This window comes from Coturnix japonica, chromosome 1 (genome assembly GCF_001577835.2).
Source record: "Coturnix japonica isolate 7356 chromosome 1, Coturnix japonica 2.1, whole genome shotgun sequence".
Classification (NCBI taxonomy): Eukaryota; Metazoa; Chordata; class Aves; order Galliformes; family Phasianidae; genus Coturnix; species Coturnix japonica.
The window spans coordinates 63,462,043-63,482,253 of record NC_029516.1 but is presented as its reverse complement, the minus strand read 5'-3'; the positions used below and the strand labels follow the sequence as shown (position 1 = coordinate 63,482,253).

The 20,211-nt window shown below is 40.3% G+C and overlaps 1 protein-coding gene and 1 long non-coding RNA gene across 3 annotated transcripts in view; both read left to right on the top strand.

Moving 5' to 3' along the window:
- Nucleotides 1-1,998, top strand: part of SULT4A1 (sulfotransferase family 4A member 1) — a 30,785-nt gene extending 28,787 nt beyond the window's left edge. For both annotated transcript variants that reach the window (XR_001556869.1, XM_015870044.1), the window contains one exon: nucleotides 344-1,998. Coding sequence is in view for 1 of the 2 variants with exons in the window: in XM_015870044.1 (XP_015725530.1) it covers nucleotides 344-456 (113 nt within the window). In the remaining variant the exon portion in view is untranslated. The remainder of the gene's footprint in view (nucleotides 1-343) is intronic.
- Nucleotides 1,999-6,516: 4,518 nt separating this feature from the next.
- The window catches only part of LOC107317379, a 46,134-nt gene continuing 32,439 nt past the window's right edge, over nucleotides 6,517-20,211 (top strand). The window contains exon 1 of the long non-coding RNA XR_001556855.2: nucleotides 6,517-6,614. This is a non-coding gene — a long non-coding RNA (uncharacterized LOC107317379). The remainder of the gene's footprint in view (nucleotides 6,615-20,211) is intronic.

Below are 20,211 nucleotides of genomic sequence, written 5' to 3'. Positions count from 1 at the left end.
CTTTGCGCTGACACCAGAAATCAACTTCTGAGTTAACATCAAAGACAAAATCTGTATTTAATGCTCATTCAGGCTAGAGCTAAATCTTGTAATCGGATTTTTTCCTCTATAATACTCTCCAAATCCAGATGACGAGGTATAGTACTCCCTTTAAGGTTTTGCAAGAGTTGCAGCAGTGGGCAAATGGGGAAGATACTAAGTAGCCTCAGGTCTTACTGAGGTTTCCATGAGAGCTAATACTGATCAGCTTCTCACAAATAACATGTGGTGCCCTGCATAACTGGACTGTAGAAATTTGGTATCCTGTCTTCTCTCTGACTTGTGTTCCCTCTCTGTGTTTCAGGTCGAGTTGGGCTATGGAAAGACATCTTCACTGTTTCAATGAATGAGAAATTTGATTTAGTATATAAACAGAAGATGGGAAAATGTGACCTCACATTTGATTTTTATTTATAAAAAAAAAAAAAAAAGCATGCATATGATATCCAGATATAGCTAGAAGTGCTTTATGCATTCATTTATTACCTGCTGGACAAACTACTGTAGCTATTATGTGTAACAAGATTTAAAGAAAGAAACTCAATCTAAGTAAACCATCGCAGATACAATTATCTTTGATCCTAAACAGCTGTTTATTTTCTGGTATTTTAATTCTTCATCCAGACACAAGAACTTCCTAGACAATACTAGAATATTCAGCTGTTATGGAATGTATTATATCAGTATAAGGTATGTATCATATATGCAACTAGAATGTACACCTTTTCAGCCCCACATTGATTATTTAATATTTTATAAAAACTTTTCACTAGAACCTAAATAAGTGTCCATAAACCAAATAAATTATTTCAGAGGGAATCAAGTAACAGGCCAAAACTGTATGCTAGAATGATCTCAGGGGTTAATCACCATATTTATTTTTATAGCTGGTAAATCAAGTATAAATAAATCCCATTCCAAAATAGTAGCTGATCAAAGTGGGGCTCACACTAAGTTCTGCGCACCCATATCTGTGTAATTTCTGAGTAGGTTCTTTGTACTGGCATACTCTGCAAGACAGGCCTTGTTATGAAATACAGCTGTGACTGCCACTCTAATCACAAAACCCACCCATGTTTCAGATGCATGTCTTCCTGATGGATGAAGTTCAGCTCCATACATAAGGCCAGAAAACTAAAGCTTTTTAAGCCCCCAGCTCTTGCTCAGTTTCAGTCCCTCAAAACTGAGCTTAAAAGCATAACATCTGATGTAGAGGTCTTTCTTCAGGAAGCAGTCTGACTAATGTTGGTTTCCTGTTTGAATCTGAATTTCACCTGTTAGATACAGGAAGAGAAGATAAGGTGCTGGATATCCTCCAGTTCCACCAAAACTTAAAAGCACTCAGTACTATTTTTTGTGCTACTGGACTCCATCACACCTAACTTAAGACTGGTTGTGTGTGACACAGTAAGTAGGCAGAGGAAACAGCAGCACTGAAGGAAGAGAGTTTAAAAATACACCACCAGGTGGGAGTACCGTATGCATGATAGTTCAGTAACAGTAAGCTATGACTTGTCTGGATTATAATCGGAAATCAAGTTTATTACTTTATCTTTTTTATTTTCTATGACAGGTATACAAACAGCCTGAAGTAGGCTACTATCACTATAAAGCTCTCCAGGATGATTTTATTCTGTTAGGTAACAACATCAATGCCTTTTAGGTTCTCAGCTGCAGGAGGCCCATTTTTGATAGTCAAATACTAAGTCTCACTGAAAGCTGTGAGGAAGGACTAGCAGATTTTTGGTGTTTCAGTTCTGTTGGGAAACAGTCAGTTCAGCTGGGAAGTGGTGTAGCATGATGTGGCTTGACAGCACTTTTCCTTGTATATTTGTGAGTGAAAATGCTTTCTGTGAAATTTTATTTATATTTTTATATTTTTAGTACTGTATGAATATTAAGCACTACACATTATACTTCTGTGCTTGCTTGCTTATTGAATAAAAGATGTGTTCCATGTGTTGTGGTTTGCTCATTTCGTAGACCTCCTATTCAAGCCATGTCATCTTGGGACACAGAACCTCTTCACTACCAACACCTCCGAACTTAAGACAGAAGAACTGCAGAAACACAGGATCAAATCAGACCACCGTCTGACCCTGTGAGCTGTTTCTCACACAGACAGTAACAAATGCCTATGCAAGAATGTAGTACAGAGCACAGGATTCTGTGAGCATCTTTGTGTCCAGTAGCTCTTTGTGGAGTTTTTCTTCCTCTGTGCTGGAATTGACAGCATCCTGAGGCAACAGACTCCACACATAGTGCAGAAAAAGGAGTTCCTTTGTTTGCTTAAGGACTGCCCTCACATAGTGTAATTTGATGTTCCTTTGTTCTTGAATTGTGATGGATGATACAGTCACTGTTCCATCCACTCAGGGTTTCACACTTCTCTCTTACAGCTCTTGGGCAGCTCTATTCTGGAGTCCTAGTCTGTCATACAGAAAGCCAGAACCCACAAACTGGTAAGCCTTCAAGAAGGCTGGAGCAGAAGGAATAGTTGTCTCCCGTGTTTTGCTACAGAGAGAACAAAATTTCCCCAAACTTAATGTAAGTTTGAGTCAGAAAAAAGATCTCATTAGCACAAAAAATCCACTGAAGTTGCTTAAACCTAATGACATACAAGTAGTTTATCCTTACCAATCACCTAAAAGGCTTCTTGTGTTTCTGAAGACCCTAGTGGATCATATTACCATTCTCATGCACAGCCTATCTATCTATCTATCTATCTATCTATCTATCTATCTATCTATCTATCTATCTATCTATCTATCTATCTATCTCCTTTGCTGCAGAAGACAATCACCCTAAGGCCCCAAACAAAAGCTAGTGGCTTCTAAGCTTATATTTTAACACTTATGTCTATCACAGTCTCGTGCAGGTTGGAAGGGACCTTAGAGATCATCGAGTCCAACCCCTGGGATTCGAGCCTCCTGTGTAGCAGAGCGGCACTTCTACCACTTGTGCCACAGGGGGGATTCGAACCCAGGCCTCTGGTGTTGCAAGCAGCATTCCTACCACTGCGCCACCGCAGTCTATACATGTGCTAATGCCAAATTTAGTATATACAGAGTCACCATCTAACACAAGCTAGGGGAGGAACAGATAGTGCCATCCAAAAAAAACAGACAACAGGAGCCTCTGTGACAATCTACTGTCGCTATGCTGGAACTCCATGTATTAGACAACAAAGTTACTGTGTGCTAAGAATCTGCTTTCCAGAAAGGTTCTCTTCAGCCAGAGTTCATCTCTCCAGTCCCTTGACCTTACTGCCCTGAGCTATTGGGAGGAATACATCCAAACCAGAAGCCTGCCCAAAGTGTGTTCCCATAGAAGCCATGCTGAAATTTTACCTTTGGATTTCAGGTACTTCCAAGCATTTCAATCTATTAAAATCAATATGTGGTGATCTCTGTCATATTTTGACAATTTGAACCTTCAGGGCTCAACCAACATCAACATGACTCTCTGTGCAAGTCCCTTGACCAAGTGCCCCAAGATGTATCTTTAGAGAATGCCTTACAGATATAAACTTAGTGTAAATGAAAAACACCATAAAAATCACAATTATTTTTCTTCCCTCAACATTCAAATTTTCTTCTGCTAGCTGCTAGAAAGTTAGAAGTCACTGTTTGTGAGATTTATTATAGTTACGTAGCTGGTAACCCATTTAGTGGTCCAAATCAGCAAGATGATACAGGGGGAAGGTTTGGATGGTTTCATTGCTATGGTACTCCAAATGGCCAGCAGTTAACCCGTAAAGCACTGAGTACCCTTAATATTAATTAGTTAAAACCAGCCTTCATTGGTCATGTGCCTTCATGAACACAGCCAATACACCACCACCCAGGCTCAGTCCTTCTCTTAGCAGGTGCACAGTAAGCAGCACTCAAAAGGGCTTAGCCAAAATTCTCTAGGTGATGCTTCTTAAGGACACGGAAGTAAAGAAATAGGGCCAAAACCTCTAACCTGTTCTTTGTCAGCACTGGCTATCTACTCATGCAGCTTCAGCCAAGAGAGCCTAAAATGCTGGCAGCATTAAGTGGCTCACCTAAGTGCTGGCATGAGGAAACAGAATGGGAACTGACCTAGATTAAAAATAATAATAAAAAAAATGTACAGTTTGGAACATAGAAGATTTAAGTATTCTTTACAGTGAAGTTGGGCAGTAAAGGCAGAAAGTATATCATTAAAGACTCTCGGTGTTTGCATGTAAACTTGTATATACAACATGGCATCAGTAGTTCTGACAATAAGAATAAAGATTCGTAGGCCTGAATCACCATTATCATAAGCCATTCAGACTTGCTTGGATTGTAAATAATGCCACATAGTAGGTGAAAACAAAGGTTTAGAGGGAGTCACATCCTTTACCTCTCCCATCAACATAAAAAGGCAATTCAGTAGCCAAATCAAATAATATTAACAAAAATATCACAGACTCAGTGACCTACAGAAAGGACATACATAGTACAGAAACAGTTGTGTGTAATCTCACTGCATCCTTCTCAGCTATTAGTGCTCACTTGCTAATTCATTCTCTTTTGCCACAGGATCTGCAGACTTCTGTCCTCTAGTGTCTGAATCACAAAACGTATGCAGATGTGTATTTCTGCTGCTTGTAATGCTGTATATCACAAGGAGAAGACAGAAGTAATTGCAACCAGCCACCTACTTTATTCTAAAATGGGAAGGGGGTCTGCAAAACGAGCATCTTCATTTAAAAATAAAATACACAGATTTCATAATCATGAGGTTTAGACCTTAAGTGCTGAGTCACACTTTAATGAAAATTGCTGCTCTGTCTTCAGGGAGCAGCAAATAAATCAGCAACATCAATTCCAGTCCATCTTGGACTCTCTCCATATAAATAACTTCTCACAAAGATGGCAGAGCTACAACAGAATCTTCAAACAAACCAAACAAAACCTCTTTCCAGATATCATTCTTCACTCATACAGAGCTCATAACATCCTGCGTCTTGAAAACATCTGAGCCGTGTGGACTTACAAGAGTGCATGAATGCAAGAAAAGTTTACAAAAATGCAGGGGGATTTTCTGTTCTTTATGACTCTATGTGAGAGTTATTCTCTGTTAGCAATGCAGGACTCCTTACCATGAGCTAATATTATAAACAGTAAAGCTGTTAATACCAAAAGAGACAAGGAGAAGTCTTTGCACTTCCTGCTAATGCAGGGACCTAACTGAGGTTTCTGCAACAAACTGCCATGGATTTTGCAATTTCATCTGCAAGTAAATCATAATGCTACGCAACAGCTTTTGCTGGATTTCTCCCCGTGCACAGATGACAAGCTCTGGGAATACATGCTAGAGCAGTTTTAAAAGCCATCACCTGCAGCTGTCCTCTCTGCCTCACGGCCAGAAATGGCCACTGCGGAGGAGAGACAGCAGATGCAAATGTGAGCTGGCTCCTCAGCTGCTGTAATGCCAGTCTAACACATTAACTGAAACCGATACGGGTGGTGGTTTCAGTGTAGCCTGAACTGTGGGCTGCAGTTGTGTGAGGAGTCAGAGAATGTCCTCCAGTCCTGCACCTCACATAGAAGCAGTCTCCTCAAATCATCATAGCTCTTCTGCTATCAGCTATAAAGAACCCACCACACAGATGTTAGATCCATGGTCACCAGCTTTGGTCCTGTAATCCAGCCTATGCCAACACTGATAATAACATAATCTTCACACACCCTAGCAACTCAGCAGGTGTAACAGTGTGCTGTGAAAGCTGCCTTCACAGGCTTTACCTTTGTTTCTATACATCTGGGAGAGGGCTGCCCATAGACACATGAATACAAAGCACTTGGTATGAGCGAGCTGATCAGAGCAACATCAGAACCAAGGAAAACATGGATTTCAAGCCCCACTGTATTTTATTTATGCCTCATCAAAAGAGTGGAGCTTAGTGAATACAGAAAAACATACCAGAGAAAAGAAGGATGATGCTGACTATTCCTTGACAAGGAGGTAGGACACATACCCACAAAGGAGGGTCCATGGTAGACTTCCAGTGCTCAGAAGTCTGGGCCTCTGTGCATGGCAGGCCCTCTAGGGCATGTTCATCCCTCCTTTGGCCAGTCTATTTGATCTAGATGATCTTTAAAGTCTCTTCCAAATCAAGCCATTCCATGATTCCATTACTCGAATTCTTAAAATAAAATGTTTATCCTGTAGGTTATCTCTGCCAGGACATACTAACCCATGTTGAAAATAGAAAGGTTGTGGATGCCCCATCCCTGGAGGCATTCAAGACCAGGTTGGATATGGCTCTGGGCAGCCTGGCCTGGTGGTTGGAGACCCTGCACATAGCAGAGTCAACCCCGGCCATTCTAGTATTCTATGATACTATAAATCTCCACTCCTGGCTTTAAAAGAGCAACATGAGCCCAGGCTGAGTCTCGCACCCAATAGGAGCCCGTTTTACTGCTGCCATGCCCCTCTGCCCAATCAGGAGCGAAGACAGTCGTTACTACGGCAACAGCGTCCCGGCAACGGCAGAAGGCAGAAGTAGAGTGGGGTGTTGTTATCTTCGGTAACTGCTTCCCGCCTCCGCTGGGCGGCAGGTAATGTCTGCAGGTTGCGGACCCAGAGCCCGCAAGGAGATGCATCCGAGCAGGGCTCGCTAGGAGAGGAGTGACAGAAAGGCCCCGTGTCGTCTGGCGGGAAGGGAAAGGGTAACTCGGAGCAAACGCGGAGGTGGCTAATGGCATTGCCTTACGGCTACCAAACTTCTGAGTGCTGCTCAGCGGCTTTCTGCTCTGGAGGCCAGAGTAGGGGGCTCTGTGGGATAGGCTCTTCCTGCAAGCTCAGCAGCTGGCTGGGTGCTGCTGAGTCTCGTGCGCTGACAGGGCTGATGCTGCGGGCTTTGCTTTGGGGCTCTAGTTGGGGCTAAGGAAAGGTAGCCTGGTTGCTGAAAGCCTCCGCTGTTGTGGGAATCAAAAAGTTACCTTAGAAGGTGATCATCTCTTCTGCTGTTCTATTGGATAAGAAGTAAAAGTACAGTCAGTGGAAGCAGGGGTGTGTGGCCTGGAAAGAGTACAGGGATGCCCTCTGGATATGTAGAGAGGTAATCAGAAGGCCAAGGTGCAGATGGAACTGAACCTGGCAATGGATTTGAAAAATAACAAAAAGAGATTCTATCGGTACATTGGCCAGGTTAGAAAGGCCAAGATGAGTGTACCCTAACCCTAACCTTCTGATAAATGTAAAGGGAGAAGTGGTATCAACAAACATAGAGAAGGCTGAGGTACTCAGTGAGTTATTTACTTCAGTCTTCTCTGGGCAGTTGGGCTTCCCACATCTCTCACATCCTTGAACCTCTAAGCAGAGGCTGAGGGAGCAAAATTCCTTCTGCTGAAAGCAAAGAGTGAGTCTGAGACAATCTGATGAGACTGAAAAAGTGCAAGTCGACGGGGCTTGACAACATGTATCCCAGGGTCCTAAAGGAACTTGCTGATGTAGTTGCCAAGCCACTCTCCATCATATTTGAAAAGTCGTGGCTGACTGGTTACTGGAAAAAGGGAACCATCACTCCCATTTTTAAGAAGGGTAGGAAGGAAGACTTGGGAACCACAGGTCAGTGAGCCTTACTTCTGTGCGTGGAAAGATCATGGAGCAGATCCTCTGGGAAGCTATGTTAAGACTTGCATAATACAAGGAGACCATCCAAGACAGTCAGTATGACTTCACCAAGGGCAGATCATGCCTAACTGGTCTGGAGACCTTCAGTGGTGGAATAGCGTCATTGGTGGACAAAGCAAGTGCAACTAATATTGCCTACCTGGAATTCTGCAAGATCTGATGTGGTCCCACACCACATCCTCATCTCTAAGTTGGAGAGATATGGATTTGAAGGGTGGACTACTCAGTGGATAAAGAATTGGTTAGATGGTTGCAGCCAGAGGACTGTAGTCAATGGTTCTATGTCCAGGTAGAGGCTAGTGACAGGTCATCTCTTGGGTCTGTCTTGATACCAGTCCTCTTCAACATCTTTTATCAATGACTGAGATTGTGGGACTGAGTCAAGCCTCAGCAAGTTTGCAGATGACACTAAGCTGAGTGGTGGAGTTGATACAACAGAAGGAATGGATGCCATCCAAAGAGATCCGGACAAACTTGAGAAGTGGAGTCACATAGATGGAATGAGGTTCAGCAAGTGCAATGTGCTGCACCTACATCAGGGCAATTTCAGGTATGCGTATCTGGGAACATACTGAGAGCAGCCCTGCAGAGAAGTACATAGGGATTCTTGTGGGTGAAAACTTGATATGAGCCAGCAGAAGGTGGCTGCAGCCTGGAAAGTCAGCTGCATCCTAGGCTGCATCAAAAGAGTGGTGGCCAGCAGAATGAGGGATATGATTGTCCCTCTCTGCTGTGCTCTCATGAGGCACCATCTGCAGCAGATGGTCTGAGGTCTGAGGGGGCCTGAGGCCACTGGTGCAAGAAAAACAGAGCTGTTGGAGCAGGTCCAGAGGAGGGCCATGGAGAAGCTCTTAGGGCTGGAGAACCTCTCCTATGAAGAAAGGCTGAGGGAGTTGGGCTTGTTCAGCTTGGAAAACGGAAGGTTCTGGGGAGATCTCATTGCATCATTTCAGCACTAAAGGAATTTTTAAACAAAACAGAGACTGACTTTTTACCTGGTCTGATAGTGATAGGACAAGGGGGAATGGTTTTTAATGAAAAGAGGAGAGATCTAGGTTAGATGTTGTGAGGAAATTTTTTATTTGGATAATGTTTAGTGACTGGCACTGGCTGCCTAGAGAAGCTGGGAAGCTCCATCCCTGGAGGTTTCAAGGACAGATTGGATGGGGCCCTGGGCAGCTTGAACTAGTTGGTGGCAACAATGCCCATGGCAGGTGAATTGAATCTAGGTTTCTACGGTCCCTTCCAACCCAGACATTCTATGATTTGTTTTAGGATTGTCTCAGCTCTTGTTACTGTGCACCCCTCTAAAGAGGCCAGCTCCATCCTCTTTGTATCCTCCTTTCAAGTATCTGTACATACTGATGAGCCTTCTTTTTTCTAGGCTAAACAAGCTTGACTTTCTAAGATTTTACTCACAGGAGCTGGAACTGACCTGCTAGGATCATTGAGTCCAGAACCACTCCAAATTCAGACGCTGTAGGAGAGCATTGTCCAAATGTTGCTTGAACTCAGACACTTGTAGCCATGCCCTCTGCCCTGGGGAGCCTGCTCTGGTACCTGACCACCCTTTAGTGAAGGAGTACCTGACCCTCCCCTGACACAGCTCCATGCCATTCCCTCAGGCCCCATTGCTGTCACCAGAGAGCAGAGATCATTGCCTGCCCCCCCCTTTTTTTTTTTTCCCTTCTGGAGAAGCTGTAGGGTACTGTGCATGAGCTGTTCTGCTACCAGCATAAATTGCTTAGCAGCAATGTACCTGATACTCCCCTGAGTATGAATGACCTTTTTGTCTGCTAACGCACATAGTCCCTAGATCTCCTTTCACAGAGTTGCTCTCCAGCCTAATCACCTAGTCACTTGGTGGCATTACGATGTATTCTTTCCACTGACCCCCTGACTCTCTTGTATGATGGGGATCAGAACTGGGCACAATAGTGTGTAAACTTTGCCTCATCATATCTGAATATACCAAAGGGCAACAGCTCACATAACAGTGCTTGCAATAGTAACCCCTGTTGAAGTTGTATGGTTGCACGGAGCAGATGCAGATCATTTAACATCGCTTAGCATTGCCCCGTAGGTCACCAGTGAGCCACAGTTATGAAACAGTTGTATATACCATGCTATACTATCCCTGTCTGATTGTTATTTTCCCAGCTGGCTTTTCTGTTTATACTTATAATATAGTTTGCTTCAGATTTCCTGGTATGAAAAATTAATAATAGCTCTTCATAAAACAGAGTAATTAGTGTAATTAACTGATGTCTGGTACATGTGTTTTTCTCCTGCAAAAGCCTTGAAGTCTAAACATCTAAGCAACTTAACTGTTTAATAAAACAGCAGGGTTTCTGTTTTTGTTTTCTGTTTTTATTTTCTGTTTTTGTTTTTTGCTTTTGTTTTTTGATTTTATTTTTAATTGTAAAATGTTTGGGGGGGTTGTTTGTTTGTTTTTTGTTTTTTTTTAATGATTTTGACTGCATTAGTGTGAATAGCCTTAAAGATAGCAACTAAAAGCATTTTTACTGATATTTCTGTGTTGTTTGGTAAAGATGTTAATTTCCTGCTCTAGTTTCCTGCTCTAAACTGTAAAAAAAAGTGCTGATGTAGGACATAGCGCTTGCTGACTAGAGCAACCAGATGAAGGGAGATCAAAATATCTGTGGTTGTACTGAATACTGCTACAGTCAAAGATTTTATCAGCAAATTGTCTCATGACAAGGTATAATTCTTTTTTTCTCTTACTGCTGTTGCCAGCCACATCATTTCCTTTCATGTCCTATATTCTTGTATATTCTGATAACTCTAGTATAAACCCATGGGAGACCATGGGTGTGACAAATGTGGAAGACTTCAGTGCCTTGCACTCATCCTCGCAAGGAGTCACATTTGTTCCAGGACTTCACTTTAAGCTAAACAAAGCATCATTGCATGGCAAAGGCAGCACTGAATTAAATCAGCTGCAGGTTTGTACTGAAATCTAAGCTTTTGTAGCACTGGGTGATTGAAGGATTTTGATTTAGAAGGCGTATCATAACTTTCAGATAGTCTTGTCCTCTCAGTCCTTCATGCATGATTTGCTGGGAGTCAGTGCTGTCTTTCAGTGAAGCAAACTGTGATGGTCAAGGAGCTATTCTGTCACAGGGCACATTTCCTTCAGCCCTTTGAGGGATGTCCTCTCACACAGATAAACTATGGTTACTGGATCTTCTAGACCATGGGTGTCCAACATTTTGGCTTGCCTGGACTGCATTAAATGAAGAGGAATTGACTGCATAAATTGCTCTAAAAGTAATTCCTTCTCTTTATTTCTGTGGAAACTTCAACAAATACAAAGAGCACAGCAATGCTTCTTGATGGAGCAAATTCTCAGCTACAAAACACTATTTTTTAGCATACTCACCACCATTTTCACTAGCAATGAACAAGAGCCTGCTTACTGTGCTTGTCAAAACCTGCATCACTGAAGGTGACCTGCTGTGGCCACTTCTGAAACACACCACCCACCACCTCACAATGCTCACATCTACTGTTTGATCTCCATAAATGTTCAGCCAGTGCCAATGAATGTCAACAACTGCCGTTTTTTCTTCATGGAGGAATTCAATGGCATGTCTTTGCTTTATGAACACTTCCATGTCAGACACTGTTTTGTCAGACTGCCCCTCTGCTACCATCTGTCACACAGCAACAAAATGTAATGGAACACTGGTGGGAAGGTTCAACCTCTGCTGCCATACTACCAACATTCACCTCTGATATTGCAGGCCAAAATAATAAAATAGGAGGCATTGCTTTTGGAGCATCTCTTTTGAAATATGTATTGTAGTTAATGTATATAAATAAGAAAGCTAATTTTTAAAATATTTCTTTTAAAACAGTAAAAAACCCAAGAACAACAAAAACATAAAACTGGTCTGATATCTGACCTTGATTTTTGTGAAGCAAATGCATCAGTTCAGTGGCAGTGGTGAGCTTACAAGGTGCTCATCAGAGATACTTCTTAATTAAATTCTGCTCTTCCTGTGCTTCATCCATGACAACAGTTGTTCACAAATGCCAAATACTGACAAGTCATGACACAAATAAGGTGGGATTGTGAAGCAAGGGATATTATCTGGTAAGAGAGGTCTTACAAAAGTCTGGTAAAGAGGCATGTTCAGAATTTTGAGTTGAATATCACAGCGTCTCTATATTCTCTATACATTCAGTTTGAAAAACATATTTATGACGAATGAAAACGGAGTTTCAAATATAGAAAAAAATTGATTATTTTTTTCTTCAGTCTTGAAACCTTTTCTCATATTCCTTTATCAGAATGGAAAGCATGGCAGTGTATTTTTCTCTGCTCACATAACAGTGTTTAACCCAAGCCAAGATAGTGTTAATAGCCCACCAATGTGTGGTTGTTGCTGACCGATGGTTATGTGCCTGGGGCTGGGCTGTATGGCAAGGCAGAGCCAACACCATGATGGTGTGGGGTGGGGGAAAGTCTCAGGATGGTCTGGTCCAGGCTGTAGGTTGGACATTCCTTCTGTAGACTAACAACATCAATCTAGATCTACTGGTGGAAAGAGGGAGTAAGAAGGAACCATGGCCCTTCTCACTTAATTCTTGTTACAATTGCTTCTGTATCTATAGGTAAACTGCATCTTTATTTTATTCCCTTCTCTGAAGTCCATTTGATCTTTGGACTATTATCTCATTTATATTCTTAAATCACTACAAGGTCACTGTTGCCAGTTACAACATATTACGAGATAAGACAGACATCTTGTCCCTTGGGTACTCACTTGAAATGACCGCTCCTTTTACAATCCATTTTCTGAAACTGTAAGATTAGTCGTTTGTTCCAAGCAAGTATGAATTTTCTGTCAATCCCAATGTGGACATTCCTTTTGCAAGTAATTTGTAATTATCATCATGCAAGGCTTCCTCTTTCATGGCACATCTCACATCCTCCTCTCCTGCAATGGAGCTTCAGATATAGGGAGAAGGAGTAGGAGTGAGCAGTGATGACGTTGTTGATTTCACTGAAGCTGTATCCAACCATGCTTTTTTAATTCATTCCTTTGTCAGAAAGGGTAGGAGTAGAAATTAATCATACACGACATCCATGATCATATATTTTCTGGGCAAGACAGAGATGATCATAAGAATGCTACTAGAAGACTCCCTACTAGAAGACTGCAGCAAGGCTGCCAATAACAAGAACCTGTTTTTTTGCCATCTTCCTTGTTACAAACAAATTTTCTTCCAAAGGTGATTGTCCTTTCTTTAAGAGCAGATCCTAGATTAAATTTGGAACAAACATAAATACAGATGAGATAGTCTCTGTTTTCAGATTTCTGCAGGTAACTGCTTATGCTGCGACTGAATTTGACTCACTTTGAATCCAAAAGAAAATCAGGCAAAAACTTCTGATCCTCTTCTAGTACTTTTTCAGTTTCATTGAGAGCTGAAGGTGACTAAAGTAACACAAGGCATCTCTACACACTGTGCTGCACTGTCAGGACATTTGCTCTTTTTCCATCGCTGGGCAAATTTTTTGAGGGAAAGAGGCTGACATGGACTAAAATACATGCTACCTGTGAGCTCAACATACAAATAATGAATGCTGAGCCCTCTAGTATGTGATGCTTCTACAGAAAACTCAGTAACTGAATAAAATACAGAGCAAAGAGATCTGTTGTCCGAAGCAGGGGGGATACTGTCATATAACGCACTTATGCACTGTACTTCATTGTTTTCAGTTTCTAAAACTTCAGTGTTTTGGCTGTAGTTCCAGAAAGACAGGCCTTGGAATATTTTATTAGAATATGCTGATTTTATTTTGCAGAAGATCTTTTATCTATTTATCTATTTTTATTTTTTATTTTAAAATTACATTTAAAATAGAGAAAATAATAACTAGCCCTTTCAGGAATTACAGATCTGTTATTAAGTCATTACAGTTGTGTTTATTTATTTATTGCTTTCAAATCCGTGGACAAGTGGACAAGCAGAAGCTGATTTATTTGTATGTGTCTGCAAATTAACTAGCTTCTGTTGAATTCTCAGAAAAAAAAAATATGACTTTGGCTATGAGTATCTCATGACTATCTAATGTATTTTACAGCTACATCTGTGAGCTCTGTCCTAGATCCTGTGTTCTTCTCACAGGACATTGGACAGATCTTCAAAAGACAACTGAAAAAAATGAACTAATAAAAGAATTTCAGGTGCTTGATGTTGTGCAGACCCTGACAGCCACAAAAGATTAATTCAGGAGAGTAACTGAAACCTTTCTTATCTATCTAACAAAATCTGAATTTGATTCTATGCTGGTAGAAGTATGATAAGTCATTGCTGTTTATAACCACTTAGAGGCTATTCCTACCTGTCAGTAACAAAATTTCCATGTTCCAATGGGAGCAGATTCAAGACAAATAAACATGGCTAAAACCTTGTATGAGTAGTTCAAGTGAAAGTAATAGAGAACCTGCAAAAGCATTTTGAATAAATAGCTAATCCATGGAAACTGTCTAGAGGTGATGAATATGTTGAAAAACAATGTTTTGTAGCTGAGAATGTGCTCTATCGAATAGAGTTATTGTGCTTTTTGCGTCTGTTGTATTTTTAATGGAAATAAATAGCAGGCATTACTTTCAGAGCAACTTCCGTATAAAAATATTTTGTTTGTGGCATGTTTCTATTCAAAAGATTTGCAATTTACTACCAGACTTTGTGACACCACTGAAAGCTTACATTCATATTCATGCAGTGTTACAAATGCACATGGATTAGGTTGTGAACTCTGAGATGGAGACCAGATGCTTTTTGTCTGGATGGGGAGTTTGTCAGCACACTTCACAATTTGTTAACTTATGAACCATAGTAGGACTGAACTTGAAGGAATGTTGGGCATTAATATGGTATTGCAACTGAGACACTGGTCATAAACAGGGTGGATTCTATTGAACAATTGGTACTGGTATTATTGTACTCTTTAATTTTTGTCCTGTAAATGTAGGCAATAGTTTTATATCTTTTTATATATCCTTTTTTTTTCCTTCCCCGAATATACTTGAACTAAATATAATAATATTTGCTTTCAAACTAATTAGTCCTTAATGGGTTAAGCCCATTTCAGCTAAGATTATTATTAAATTCCTTGCTAATGATAAATTGCCCTTGGGGACACACCCACCCACCTGAAACACTTTAAACACTCTTTTTGCACAAAAGAAGGAGCTGATCCTCCCCCTCTACTCTGTCCTGGTAAGGCCTCATCTGGAATACTGTGTCCAGTTCTGGGTTCCCCAGTACAAAAAAGACAGGGATCTCTTGGAAAGAGTCCAGCAGAGGGCCACAAAGATGGTGAAGAGCCTGGAGCATCACCTCTATGAAGAAAGGCTGAGTGAACTGGGTCTGTTTAGCCTTGAGAAAAGAAGACTGAGAGGGGACCTGATCCAGGTCTATAAATATCTGAGGTGTGGGGGGCAAAGTGGTGAGGCCAGACTCTTTTCAGCAGTGTGTGGAGACAGGACAAGGGGAAACGGCCAGAAACTGGAGCATAGGAAGTTCTGCATGAATATGCGCAAGAACTTCTTTACGGTGAGGGTAACGGAGCACTGGAACAGGCTGCCCAGGGGGGTTGTGGAGTCTCCTTCTCTGGAGATACTCAAGACCCGCCTGGACACCTACCTGTGTGAGCTGGTGTAGGGAACCTGCTTGGGCTGGGGAGTTGGACTCGATGATCTCTGGAGGTCCCTTCCAACCCCTACAATTCTGTGACTCTGTGATGGGAATGAATCTGCTCTCATATGTACATGTGAAAGATCACAGAGCTACAGATTTGAGAAATATTTGTCTTACTTGATGGGAAGATTTGTAGGTTGTATTTTCTTGCTGGAGGATTTATGAAGCATTAAATTTATATTCTGCTTAATTAAAGACAAGTTGCTGAGAAGTAGTAATGCATAATATACAGAACAAAAGAGAAAGTAAGATGAATTTAGTTTTACTAAAAAAAAAAATAAATAAATTAGTAATACAAATGAAGTATTTAAATAATCTATTATCACTGGAGAATCATAGTATCATTAAGGTTGGAAAAGACCTCTAAGATCATCCAGTGCAACCACTGATCCAACACCACCATAGTCACTAACCATGTCCCTCAGTGCCACATCTACCCTCTTCTCAAACACTTCCAGGGACGGGGACTCCGCTGTTTCCCTGGGCGATACTTGAACATTGTAGGACATATTTATGCACATGTATGTTATGTGTTTGTGTACATGAAGGACATATTTATGTACTTATGCATGTATTTATTTATGTATATTGAAATACAGATCTCAAATATTGGCAAAGTTACTGGCGCCCTATCTTGATTTCCTATCACAGTTCACTAAAGTTGTTGGAGGTAGCAGCACACTAAAAACCTAAACTTTCTGTATTATGCAGCCAAATTGCTCCTGAATAGTCAAGAATCTAACTCTCAAAGCAGAGTCGAGCTGCTGATGCAAGCTTCTAGTAAGACAGTCATACAATAAATTCTTTTCCTGTATGTTTAATTGATGTAATTGCTGTAGGAATGTTGACTAATTGCCAAAGGGAAGGGACAAGTCTCTTCAGCTACAGATCTGATATTGGAAAAATACGAATCTTTAAGACGAATCTGTCTCTTTTCTGAATTGACACTGTAAATTACTCTATATGAAAGAAATTATATCCAATGCAGTTTCATAAAGATTCGAAAGCATGCTGCTAAAGCTGACGTCTTTAAGTGAAAGACAGAAGCCCAGATAAGGGAGTCAGAATGTTGAGATGCTTCCCAATCCAGTTCCTTAGGATCAAATAGCTCTCATTTTTCTTTGTTTTCAGTGCAAGTAATTTTTCAACAGTAAAATTAAGATGCCAACTCTGTGTGAACTAGGATTAAGTTTGAGTTCTTCCCTTTTAATGGAATATGATACTTGAGAAGTAAAACAGAAAATAGACCTGCATTTTATATAAAAATAATAATTATAAAAAACAAAGTTGTGCTCTCACAGCAGTGTTCTTTAGTGAAGCAGTAAATATTTTTTCACCACTGCATTTTCTACCCCTCCTTGTTCCCCCCGGTGTAATATAAAGGTTGTAAGTTTGAAAAAGAATCTGCAGGAAAGTTCTTTTTCCTTCAGTTTGTACTGTGGGTTTGTATGATCTGGGCCTCAAAAATATTCCGTATATTCCAGTCCAACTTTGTTCCCAGCAAGTGCAAAGCTAAGAAAACTCTCAGACAAAGAGAGAAGGAAGGAGTGTAATACTGGGGATACAAAAATGGGATTAGGACTTTGAAAGGAGGAAGAAGAGGAGCAGCAAAAAGAAAAGCAGAAAAAGGGAGGGGCTCTCTCCCAGAGAGACGGGAGAGCTTAAAAATTCTAATTAATTAGTGAAAACTAATTAAATAACAAATGAAGGATCTTTCCTGGAATAAAAGGTTAATCTTTTGCTTATTACATGGAATATAATAAAATGGTACGGCTTTTTATACATTCAGGATTAGATTTTCCTCTAACATCCAAGGCGAATGTTACTCTTGATTTCCTTTTAAACTCTCTAAAATGTGGAAAATAGGGGCCATCCTTTGAAGACCTTGTCTTTTGGCCGGTTCGTTGACTAGGGATCTTTTCTCAAACAGTACAGCGTGGGGAAGCAAAGGTAATGGTGGAATTGAGATCTGTTAGAAATAGGTGTTTGTACAACCACCACTGGAGGGCAGTACAGGTGCTGTTTTCCGAAAGTTTTTCTAAAAGGGATTATGAGGACGACTTTATCCCCTTGTTTAAGAATCTGTCAATTCCACTGAAATCAGAGGCTGAAATTATGGCAGAAGTTTGCTTTGAGAACTTCATCCCACAGATATTAATATGAATAAAATTGTTCAAAGCTTTTCAGAAGCAGTTGCTTAAGGCTGAGACATGAGACAAGCATGGAAAGAGTAGGATTTGGCACCTGTCAAGACTACTAGAAAAATATACTTGGATGGTATTTGACTCCGAAAATGACCTGGCCTGTTACTTGGTGCAAGCCAATGGATTATGGAAAGAAAGGTAAAGGGAAGGCAACACATCTTTTACTTTAAAAAGATTTTAAATTTAAAATGTTTCTGGTGATGGTAAGATCTCAGAGTTGCGCAGGGGAGGGTGCTTAATGTTCTCTAAGGAACACTTGAAGAGAGAAAGAGGGGAGAACTGTCACTACAGTTTTCTTGACCGTGTGATTCCTGTATCATCCCAAGGGTGAGATCTAGCTACTTGTGCCCCATACAGCAGCAAAAAATAAAAATAAGCATTCTTGAACAAAAAATATTCCACTCTAACAGTCATCATGCTTGTGGATGAGAGACAGTTGCCACATCTGTGCTGCTCAGGGATCCAGATTTTGTGATTTTGTCTGTAAGAAGCACGGAACTGGGAAGAGCAGCCACAGCGAAGGCAGGATCAAGCTGCTTTCTTGCATTTTTATTTGTTTGCATGCTAAGACAAAATTCTTACAGTGATGTCCCTGCAGTGGTCTTCAATAGTGCTGTGGTGAACTTTTGGTTTATGTTCATTAAACTTTCTTGGTTTATTATTTTTGGTTTATTAAACCAAAGTTACCAAAGAATGATATTAAGTCAGCTGGAATTCCTGCTCACCAAGAAAGTATGTTGACCAGTGTAATAACAGAAACCTCATGCTGGTATAGTAGTTTATTTCAGATAATAAGTAGGTAGTGCTCTTGATGTATTGCTGTCAGTCTAGTAATGTACGTTAGAGGATATTGGCTTGTTGCATTATGAAGATCTTGTCATTTATGTATGCTTAAGGTTTGGTTGTTCTGTTTTTTTTCTTATGCTATAATACTAAGTGTTTTAAAATGTTCTTGTCTCTAATCTATGCTGTGAATCCCTTTTTAGCACCAAAAACTGAAGCACTCTTCAAGTCTTGCAATAAACCTCTGGCAGAGGGCTAGCATATTCCCACTGTGATTTTATTTCTTAGTTACTAGATGCTTATGTCTTGAATTACAATGCTTGACTTAGCTATGAAACTAGATTCTTCATACCAGTACAACTTCTGTAATTGTTTAGCCATTTGCAAGAAGTAAAACATTTAGTTGCATCACGAGAATTGCATTTTAACCATTTTGTATTCTTAAAAATATTCAGCAGCCTAAGAGCTCAAGCTTCTTACATCTCAGACACATTGCTGAACAGCATGAAAACACTTTTGAATTGGAGAAGATGTGGTGATTTGGCTTTGGAGAAACATAAATTTACTAATTTATGTAAGAAACTGAGCCATGCAAACCTGTCCATTAGCATCACAATCTACTGCATTTGGACATTTAAAGATTAACCTGATGTCACATGGCATGGTAATAGTTGCTATTTGCAAGCACGCTTCTGTCCCTTCTAGAGGACTGTGTGACAGTCTTACTGCCACTACTAGACACTTTGTAGAAGAAGAAATACATTAAACATAACCTGATGTAAAATTCAAGGAAATTTCAACCTCCTGCTGAGCTTGGCATCGACTTGGCCTGTAATTTGGGAGGGGGAAATAAAATCTTTCTGATTTCACAGCTGTTATTGCACCTCAGGGCTGCAGTAGTATTTGCAACCCATTTGCTTCCCTTCCACTGGGTAGGACATCTGAATATATCCTCACTCTAGCCTGAATAAAATATTAACATATCGCAAGGCTGTTAGGACAGATTGTATCCAAGACAGTCTTTTCTCACTGTAGAAAGGCCTATCAATCATGACTGGGTATAGTTGTTAATGTCATAGCTTTTATTCATTTGGCTATATGCAGCTAACTGAAGATTAACATTTACGTTTCCATGTTAAGTATTTCATACCACAAAAAAAACCAAACAGCTGAAATGTATTCTTATTACAGAATTTATGTATTGAAAATATCTTCCAAAGTCCTAATTAGATGTCTACTACATTAAATTTACAGGGTTAATATATATATATTAACATCTTTGTGAAACACAGCAGTTATATATATTTCAGTACATTAGCAGAAAACATCATTAACTTAGGGCAAGTTTACTGCTACCTGTATTTTCTAGGAACAATTCAGTTAACTAAGTACTGCAAAATGTGTAAAGGAACTACATACACATAATTATTCAGGTACTAGGAGTTCACACAATCTTTTAGATATTCATCTTTAACATACTGCACATGTACTTCCTAAGCTAAACCTTATTCTGCTTCTTTTGATCCCCGTCATAAGTCAAGGATATATTTATACTGGTGATTGTGGTTGGTTCTGAATTTATATCTGCATTCATGTTTTTTTGTTTGTTTGTTTGTTTAATTTTTAAGTAGCTAATGTCCACAATAAAATAAGGATTAGTAATTATCGCCTTGTATAGGCAGGAAGCTACATTAGGACCAGTTATCATACATACCTCCATTTAGACATCATAACTTATGATGATCCAGAGATCAAGAAAGCAGCAGGTGATACTGAGCATCTTCTAGCTAGT